The sequence below is a fragment of the Clytia hemisphaerica genome, unplaced genomic scaffold (assembly GCF_902728285.1).
Source record: "Clytia hemisphaerica strain Z4C2 unplaced genomic scaffold, Clytia hemisphaerica genome assembly, whole genome shotgun sequence".
Classification (NCBI taxonomy): domain Eukaryota; kingdom Metazoa; phylum Cnidaria; class Hydrozoa; order Leptothecata; family Clytiidae; genus Clytia; species Clytia hemisphaerica.
Window position 1 is genome coordinate 2,579,761 of NW_027104297.1, and position 9,923 is coordinate 2,589,683.

General features: G+C 34.4%; 1 protein-coding gene and 1 long non-coding RNA gene across 2 annotated transcripts; one reads left to right on the forward strand and one right to left on the reverse strand.

Annotated features, from left to right (window-relative positions):
* Positions 1–1,796: 1,796 nt before the first annotated feature.
* On the reverse strand, positions 1,797–8,615 carry LOC136817203 (uncharacterized). The gene is made up of 4 exons (XR_010848047.1): positions 8,529–8,615; positions 5,668–5,766; positions 2,460–2,550; positions 1,797–2,022 (listed from the first exon to the last, which is right to left on the reverse strand). It is a non-coding gene; the product is annotated as an uncharacterized lncRNA (long non-coding RNA).
* Positions 2,632–5,402, forward strand: LOC136817235 (uncharacterized). The gene is made up of 8 exons (XM_067073571.1): positions 2,632–2,643; positions 2,797–2,910; positions 3,035–3,184; positions 3,308–3,685; positions 3,814–4,162; positions 4,321–4,562; positions 4,671–4,846; positions 4,970–5,402. Exons 1-8 carry the CDS (start codon positions 2,632–2,634, stop codon positions 5,400–5,402), a joined length of 1,854 nt encoding a protein of 617 aa, XP_066929672.1.
* Positions 8,616–9,923: the final 1,308 nt, after the last annotated feature.

Consider the following 9,923-nt stretch of genomic DNA (forward strand, 5'->3'; position numbering starts at 1 on the left):
TTAGTCAATTTTCTTTTTTCACCATGTAGACGGGCCTTTACAGTTCTTCACTGGAAAATCTACATGAGGCACATGGTCATCATGGATGTCCTGCCCTTGACTTGGCTGTTGGCTGCTTGGGTAAAGGTCCAAAGACTGCTGGTAGTTCAGCGTTAGACTCTCGTCTAACATTTCGATGGCTGGCTGGCGTATTGGCGGCCGCCCACGAGCTTCATCGAGCCTAGTGTAATCTAGACTAGAGTCTACTTTTGGCTTAACTTTGCATTTTGTTGATTTCAATGACGCTGAATCTTTAAATTTTTTCAAAACTTTGGACCAATAATAAGTCGTCATCAGCGTGCAGTGGCCCTGATTACCCATTACGCTTCGCGACTGTGAAATGGCATCATCCAGTCTATCAAAAAACCTTAAGTGGTCTCCAGGCTAGGTGTAATCGCGCTAAGACTCTTTCTACACTTGATCGATTATACACGCATAGTAAGCGAGACAAAAATTGGTGTTATGAAAACTAAAAAAAAAGTTGGTACTATAAAAAAAAAGTTGGTATTATAATAAAAAAAGTTGGTAATATAAAAAAAAGTTGGTATTATAAAAAAAAAGTTGGTATTATAAAAGAAAAATTGATATTATAAAAAAAAGTTGGTATTATAAAAAAAAGTTGGTATTATAAATAAAAGTTAGTATTATAAAAAAAAGTTAGTATTAAAAAGCCTTTTGGCGCGCCATAAGAGAGCACCGAGAGAGTAAAAATCTGAAATAAAAACTCTGTGAAGAAAAAAAATATGAGAAAAAAAGGTGCAAAAGGTTCGAGAAAAATTAGCGGGAGGGAGAAATTTTTATCCTTGGTTAATGCTTTAACCACATCTAGTAGCTCCAGTAGCTCCGACTGTGACAACAACTCAACTGAGTCTGACGAAGAAGAATCTACTCCGTCCAGGTCTGCTGCTGGTAATGGTAAGCTTATTTTTTGTAATTTTAAAATATATTTTGCTGTTTTATATTGGTGGGAAAATATTATCATATTGATTTCCATGGATTTAGACCACATTCCTTTATTTTCTAGATCTCAGGTTCCGATAATATGCAAAATGAACAGATTTTTCAAGGATTGCTCCACAACTCAGTTTATAGAAAAAACCACAAGCGGTTATTTAACCTAAGATGTATGTTAGCCTGTATCAAACAAGCGAAACGATTTAAATACTTTTTTAAATTAGCATCAGCCATATGAGAGTCTCTAACCATAAGGAACCGAGCTTTGCATTATCTTTTTAGTCAGCGAGTTTGGTACGGGCTACTTTTGGTGTCCACTTTCTTTTGGGTGGCTTGACTTTTTTATTGAAAGGGAGGGTAGATGAGGGAAATTCAGCATTATCCAGTGATAAAATTTTTTAGAGCTTTTTTTTCAAAAATGGATGACGAGGATTTTATAAAAATGGTGATTGAAGTAGATGAAAATATTAATATATTTCTGACGGCCAGTGACTATCGTACATGATGACACTTTTACAATATCTTTAAATTTGACCAGACTGTACACCTAATGACAATGACTTCTACGTGACATTAAAAGTATGACAGTAACATTGACAGAGCCGGTGAGTTGACTATTTGTTATTTGGATCTTAATTTACACTTTAATCTCAATTTCAAGTTTCCTTTATTTTTTCTTTTCAAATTAAGTGACTGAAATAAAATATTATCGTAACAAGATTTAAAAAATTTTAAAGCCAAAAATTTTCAACATTTTAAAGCCAAAATTTAAAAAAAGTATATATCGTTGAGTTCTTTTAGGATTTAACTTCAATCTTTCCTTTACAGACATTGATGAACAAGACCTGATCGTTTTTTCATCGTCATCTCCAGCATCATCCCCTGTACCTCCAGTATTGTTGGCTCAATCAGGAGGATCACCAACATCATCCGATTCGATATCTTTGGCATCAGATACAACAGAGGGTTCTCAAACATTAGATCCAGAGGAGCCGTCTTTGATTGCTGAAAATGGGGATGTCATCGATCCTGAAGAAGAGAATGAAAACATTCCTCAAAATATGCAAGGTATTAGAATGAATATAGGTTTTATCTACGATTCTACGTTTAGTATTTCTTCCACTGTATTTCTGATGAATTTGAATCAAATTGCGGTAAATAAATCTTAAATGATTTTTATCATTATTCCATTTAAGGAAGAGCAAGAGTTTTCAGAGATGACAAGGAAGCTGAGAGGGCAATTGAAAACCTCGAGATCGAAACAAACACAAAGTTTGTGTCCCGTGCAGAAGAGCTATCTTATAGAAAGGAAGGTAAGATAGTTTGTAACTCGATGCTACGACTTCTTATTCAAGCGGTTATGCATGCATTTTGTAAATTTGAACCCTTTATATATTTGACTTTTTATAGATTTTGATCTGGAGGGACACAAAATTTTATTTGAAGATGTCAAAAATAAAAATCACCCGCAAGAAATCCCATTTACTGGCGTTCCATTCATCATCCTGGCGAGGAAAAGACTTGCTTGCACTCATGGTCCTGATAGAGGAATTTATTCTAAAAAGAAATACAAAGAAAATAAACTTGAGCAGGTAAAAACATTCGCAGGATTATTTCATGATTAATTCTGAAAAATTAATGAGTTCTTGCGTATTACATAATTTGTTTTATTATAATTTTTGCTTGGCCTGAAATTGTTCTTATATTTTTATCAATCCAAACATTCAAGCTCTTGTTCTGAGGGTCTAAATCTATTATAAATGAAAAAGCGTGTATTACATGTTAATTTTCTTATGTTTTCAGATGAAGAATGACCATTACACTGGAGCCAGCAGATTCCTTGCACAAAACACGAAGAAAATGAACTGTCCTGCTGAAATAGTGTTACGCGATATTGTGAAGTTTCCATCTTTTAAGGCAAGTTTAGATTCCTTTTTTGCAGTAGTGAAAAAAAACACCAACTCTATGCTATAGTCTGTAATTTTGTCCGTCTTACCTAATCTCGTTAATTAGATGTTTCCATGTTTCTTTTTTCAAACAGGCAAAGAAGAACACTGAAGGTTGTAAACGCACAATCAGGGAAAAAATCAAGAAGGAATGGGCAGAGGCGCGCAACGAGATGGAAACAGAAAGGTTGATTTATGGGTCGTTTCCTGATGTATCTGAGCATTCAGGTCATACCGTTGACGAGGTATGTACATTGTCAAAATTGTTAAATTTTTATCATACTCGTTTATTTTTAATCATCGAGGTCGAATTTCAACTAGACAAACTTATATATTTGGTTTCTTCTTTATTTCTTTATTCAATTCAGTTCGGAGGATTATCCCAACAAGTGGACAGACAGATCATCAGTCATATCAAAGAACTTGTGCGGGATGGAACACACGACACAAATGAAATGGTCAGAAACATCGACAGATTCGTCAAGAATGTCTTATTTAAAGGGAAAACTCCACCACCAAAAACCAACAGACGGTATTATCCAAAACCAAAAGACGTTGCAAATCACATTTTGAATGAAGAGAACCGACTAAAATTTTCGAAAATTGATCAGGAAAATCTCGACCAGCTCATCCACAAGTGGAAAGAGGAGTATCCTGAAGATCATTTTCACTATAGGCCTTTCATAAAAGGATCAAAACCTGGCGTTAAAGAACAATTGTGGTTTAATGAAAATGGTGTGAGGATTGTAAGTTTATGAATAATTTCATCTATTTGAGAGGGAGGAGGGCCAGCACTAAGTTTCCACAGAAACAATGAATGACCTTACCTTTCATCTTTCAATATTTTTCAATAACAAGGGCTATATCCTTTCAGGATAACGATTCGGATTTGGAAGACAATAAAACAGAGAATGGAAGCCAGCTTTTGATCGTGCACCAGACAAAAAGCCAACAAAGACTACTAAGAAGGTATGGGAACAAAATGTCGCTGCTAGACGCAACCCATAAAACCACAAAGTATGCAGTGCCTTTGTTCTTTGTGGTGGTGAAGACTAATGTAGACTATCAGGTGGTAGCGTCATTTGCGACACAAGATGAGAGATATGAAACCATCTTAGAGGCCCTCTCAATAATCAAACGATGGACACCAGAGTGGGATCCGAAAACCTTTATGATCGATAATTGTGAGGCTGAGATCAAATCTATAGAGACCATGTTTCCAGGTATTTCATAGATAGATATTTAAACAGTATTTAATTCGCGGTTTTCTAACATCGCAACTTTCTTTATTCTGGTTCCATCTGGTTCAACGATTCGATTTTTGCTTATTCCTACATACAATGAAGATGTCATTCATCTCTGAATCTAATCTCTTTCATAGATTGTTGGATCCTAATCTGCGATTTTCACAGAGAGCAAGCCTGGACAAGATGGTTGAGGAAAGGAGATAATGGTATGAAGCTACTTCAAGACGAAGTGTTGGCGATGTTACGGAAGATAGCAAATGCTTCCACAGTGAAATCTTTTGAAGACTCTGTGAAGGAATTGAAGAATAGCAATATTTGGAAAGAACATCAACACTTTAGAAATTGGATTGGTGTGACTTGGCTTCCGTTACACGAGGTAAAAATCACTTTCCTCACCACTAAATATTCCTTAAAAGCTGCTTATGATTCCTTAATTATTAAAGGTTATAAATCATTGGTTCTGTTTCTGTATTTTTCTTAATAGAAGTGGGTAGCTGCCTTTCGACTCAATTTGATTGAAGTAGCTGTAAACACAAACAATGGTACTGAAACTCAAAACAAAACATTCAAACATAAGTACCTCAAGGCATACAGAGACAAGTCACTGAGTGGGATGATGACTGTGCTGGTTGAACAATTTCTACCACAAAAGTATAGAGGGTAAATAATATCTACTTTTTCAAAATAATACTTTCTTGTAAATGATGGGTATTTTGTTTATAGAACACTAAAAATGTAGTGTCAGTTAAAAAAAAATTAAAAAAGTCAAATCTTCTCGTTTAGATATCTCAATAAGAACAAAGAATGCAGCAGTACATACAAAGTCTACAACAGCGCCTTACCAAAATGGCTTCATGAACGACCAAAACAATTTATCAAACACTGTGTCAAGAAGATCCAGGCAGCATCAGATCTTCATCATGAAGACATTTCAAAGGAAGGCAAAATATTCCACGTAAAAAGTGAGAATGGCAGTACGAAATACGAGGTCCACTTTGGAGATGATGAGAATCTTCCCTCGTGCACGTGTATGAGCTGGAGACGGTCCTCATTACCTTGCAAGCATATGATGTCAGTCCTCAAGAATGTTGAAGAAATTTCTTGGGAATCTTTCATTGATGTCTACAGGAACTCTGTTTTCTTCAATCTAGATTTTGAAGCAATTGGACTGAAAGCTGAGGTATGTTGCAAAATATTAATGTTTAATCGTTACTAAGGTTGATACTTGATGATCAGGTTGTCAAAATAAAAAATCTTAAAAAAATGTTTGTTTTAGTTATTTCAATTCATTCACATTAAAGGTACCCACAAAAGATGAAAGTGAACCTGAGAGTGCAATACCTGATGATTTTGAGAATGAAATTCCAATGATAGCCGACAGCAACAATAATACAAAGGAGGTAAAATCACAGTCCAAAAGCATATTGACAGAGCAGGAAAAAATGCGAGACATCATAAAAGAAATAAACACTTTGTCATACCTGGTTAAAAATAAAGACGTTCTTGAAGTCAACACCAGTGTTCTAGAACAGGTCTACCGTGAGATGAAGGTTGCAGCATCACAAGATCATGGATTACTCCTGGAAAAAGAAAAAGAGAAAAAAGTGATTGGACAACCAAAAAAGAAAACTAGGTATAGAAATTTACAATCTGTCCCTGATGCCAAAGACTTTGCTTTTATAATATGCTAACTTTGAGTTAGGGATCTATTGGATTTCATTGGTCAATTTGGTTAATTGACTTTTTGTAAAAATAGTATTTTAAATCATTTAGATATGATACACTGCCCAAAAGGAAAAGGAAACAACCAAATCGTGTTGGTATTGCCGCAGAAAATATGGCCGCAGCAAAGGTTTTAAGGATTGAGGAGAATCGTAGTTTACAATCTAAATCTGAAGTCAATGTAGAGGAAGAAATCGTGATAGACGACGATGAAGATATTTATGATATTGGTATGACAGAAAGGTGTGATTTTATTTCCAAAAATACAATGGTATGGGGTGTGATATTTATTTCTTTTACATACTTTAATTTATCATTGCTTCTCCATGAATATTCTTTCAAATTATTTATTGTTTCAGAGACGAAATCGAATTCCAAGGTGACAAGTTGAAGGCAACAGATGATATTTATGTCAGTGGTATGAAAGAAAGGTGTGATTTTTTTCAAAAATATTCTTTAAAATTATACAGTTTGTGATACCTTATTTTTTATATACTTCTTTTTTTATTATTGATATTCCATAAACCTTTTGTTGAATTGTTTATTGTTTTAGAGACGAAATGAAATTCCAAGGAGACAATTTGAAGACAACAGTTGAACTTTCAGACAAATCAAAATCAGATAGGCAACAAGCAACATCGTGCAACCCTCCCAAGATGAAGAAAATGACAAACAAAAAAATCCCATCAAATATAACAGATGAAATCAAAGTCGCAGACATTAATAAAAAGCTTTTAAAGGTATATATGTAAAATGATTCAAAATAGGCATAGATATCAAGACCCCTGCTGATTCTAGTTATTTTACAGGTTTTTTTTTTCTGGGGGCTTGCTAAAAAATGATATTATGGAGTCGCAAAATTTTGAGCTTTAAACAAAATTAATTTTAGTATTGGGCCACATGAATTGACGTTTTTATCCATCATGACGTTGGAAGAAACGTGGAATACTAAACAAACGAGATCCTTATCAAAACACCTGAAAGAAGGATGGCTCCAGGGTGAAGTCATTGCAGCCTATCTATTCATGCTGTGTCAAGGACGGACAGATGTGACATACTGTGAGGCTGCTATAGCATTGGCTCTATCAAAGGATAGAACTGTCTCGGTAAACTATTAGAAGAATTTTTTCCTCAAACGCAAAAAATAATGGGAAGTGTCTTATTTAAATTATTTCCAATTGATTCTAAGATCACTATTGTTTGTGTGCACCAATAGAATTTGCCCATGTGAAATGTTGATTTATTTGTCTCTATAAATTTGTAATATCTCAAATGTTCTTCATTACAGAAACTTTGGAATGGAACAACACTTTCAGAAGTCAAACTTGTATTTTGTCCATGCAATCCAGAGGACAATCATTGGATACTCCTTGTCCTATGCATTGACAAGGAGGAAATGTGGATTCTAGACCCGTTAACGTCTGAAATTGATGTAAAACATAATAGCAACCACAGATTCTGTGAAAAAGTTGGGATGATGCTATTTTCACAAAAATTTCGTAAAAGAAATGTTGTTGTGAAAAAAAAAGCACATTCCTTACAGAAAGATTTGAAAAACTGTGGTGTTTTTGCAAGTTTTTATGCAAGACAACTATGCACAGGTGAAAATAAAGCACTACAGTGCTGCAAATAATTTTTAAGCTAATATGTGTGTATTTTTACGTGAAATTTTGATGGTTTCATTATTAGTACTTTCTGATTGAGTAATCACCGGCCAACTTGAAATTCCTTATTTGCAGCACTGCACTAAACCCCCAATCTTCTCCTCCTCTCTGATCGCGGTAATCAAAGTCAATCAGTGATTCCGACCTTTTTCAGCGTCTATTGTTCCTATCTCTAATTCCCTCTAAAGAAGGGTGTCGAAATTAGAAGAGGGATATTGACATTAGACCAACTATACTTGGACATGAACTAACGTTGGTCTATTGGGCTAGTTTAGACAAAATTTTCCAAAGTCGCTTCTTCAAAATAAGCTTCTTTATGTACTTTGCTTTTATTTTTAGGAAGGTCCATTGAAGAACATTTTAACACCATAACCATGCGCAAGGAAATATATCGTATGTTGGTTGGGTTTTGCTTACTCAACAAAAAAAAGAACTTCCAAAAGTTTTATGACACTTGCCCTGTAAGTTTCTCAGTTCTTTCAGGTATAACTATAGCGAAAAAACAACTTTATGCTATGCTCTCTGTTATTGGCTTTTATAACGCCAACCCTTATTGACATTATTTTTAGGCTCAAGGCATAATGAATGTTAAAAATCAGTTTCTTTTTTTTTTCAGGTTTGCATCTCTCGTAAGACAGAGTCGGATCAGTCAACAGACTGGATTAATTGTGATCGTTGTCCGCAATGGTACCACTGTCAATGTATGGGCTTAGCTTTAAAGAGGCAAACAACAAACCAATCTATCATTGTCCTGGCCAGCTACTTACAAAATAAGGGAAAAATATAATAGGAAAAAATTCTAATATCAATATAGCTAATATTGTGATGGATATTGTGAAACATGTTTGATAATGATAATTTTGGACTTTATATTCATATATTTTATTCAAGTTAAACAAACCACATTAATCATTATGTAAATATTTGAGAAGCAGAAACATATATCATTCACTCACATTATATTTTCATTTGGGTCCTTTTGGAGTTTCTGGAGCAATAAACTTTTCTAGACTACTATATATAGAGTTCCAGACAGAGATCACTTCCACTTGTTGTTGGTTTTTGTTTTGAATGAGATTTCGAAAACGAAAGTGAAATTTTTATCAACACTCCTACATACAGAGTATTTTTGAAACGGGGCGGGGGAGAGAGCCGTCAGACGAGTCTGTAAATTCTCATAAAATTAGTAGAACTTCTCGAAAAAAAAACAACAGGATCGCTGATGACAACTAGAATTTTCCACATTTCATCAGAAACTTTTAAAAATATCTGCCATTATGATATTCTTGAAGCCGTTCCGAAATTAACCAATCGGGTTAGGTATCGGAATTCCTATGGGAGTTCTTTTCCGAGATTTGTAAAATAGCTAAGTCGGTAAAATCGTAATCCTCAAAAATCGAAGTTCCAGCCTCACTGACTCTGAACAGTAATTAAAAATGACATGATGACAGCATTTGATATTTTTTAATTATCGACCGCGGAGCGGTGTATTCAGAGACGTTTTGTATGGTGAAAAATCTCGCATATTTGCGCGCGGTAATCCGTTCTCTAAAGTCACGGAAAGCTGACGAAATCAACAATCTCGTTTCTCTATCTTTGAAGTCTCTGAATAACACTCGCTCGGAAAAAGTAATTATCTTCCTTAGATTTCTGTATTTGCAAAGTATTACGGAGATAAAACAGTTTTAAAGGAAAAAGTACAATATACTCCATAGTTTTTCGACCCGACTGTTACAAACAGCATGAAAACAGTGTTTTTTAGGGCTCAAATTCGTGACATTTTCAGATCGTGAATCACTTCGATTTATATAATTCTTAAAAAACTTGGAAAACCGTCTGGTTAAAACTAACTGTAGTCAAACCATACTTTCTATAAGATTTAAGGATTTTTCGATGTACTGTTCATAATGGTAAATGGTGTACAAATTCATAAATTTCATAAGATTTGACCGCGGTCGCCTCAGTGTGTTACACTGTGACCTAGTATATTCAATAATTAACTCCTTTCCATTTCTCGGTTCCGTATCACTTAACAATAGACCTTTTCGCCTTTCCGTCCGCCATCTTGAATTGTATGCAAAAATACAGGAACGAAAATGCCGTGGTTGGATTTAGTTGGAATGTATGCAAAACATATGCAAGTTTACACAAAGATTAAAAAGACAACAAAGTATCTTATAAATAAATATTATAATCATTAGAACAATAAAAGATGGAATTTCTTAATCCAAAAGGAAATATTTACAGAACAACAAAAGGACATGTTCATTAAAAAAGGCAAGTCCTGTGACATGTCAAAAAGTTGGAAAAATTGTTTTTTGTTAATAAATCAATAAATATTGTCTCAAAGT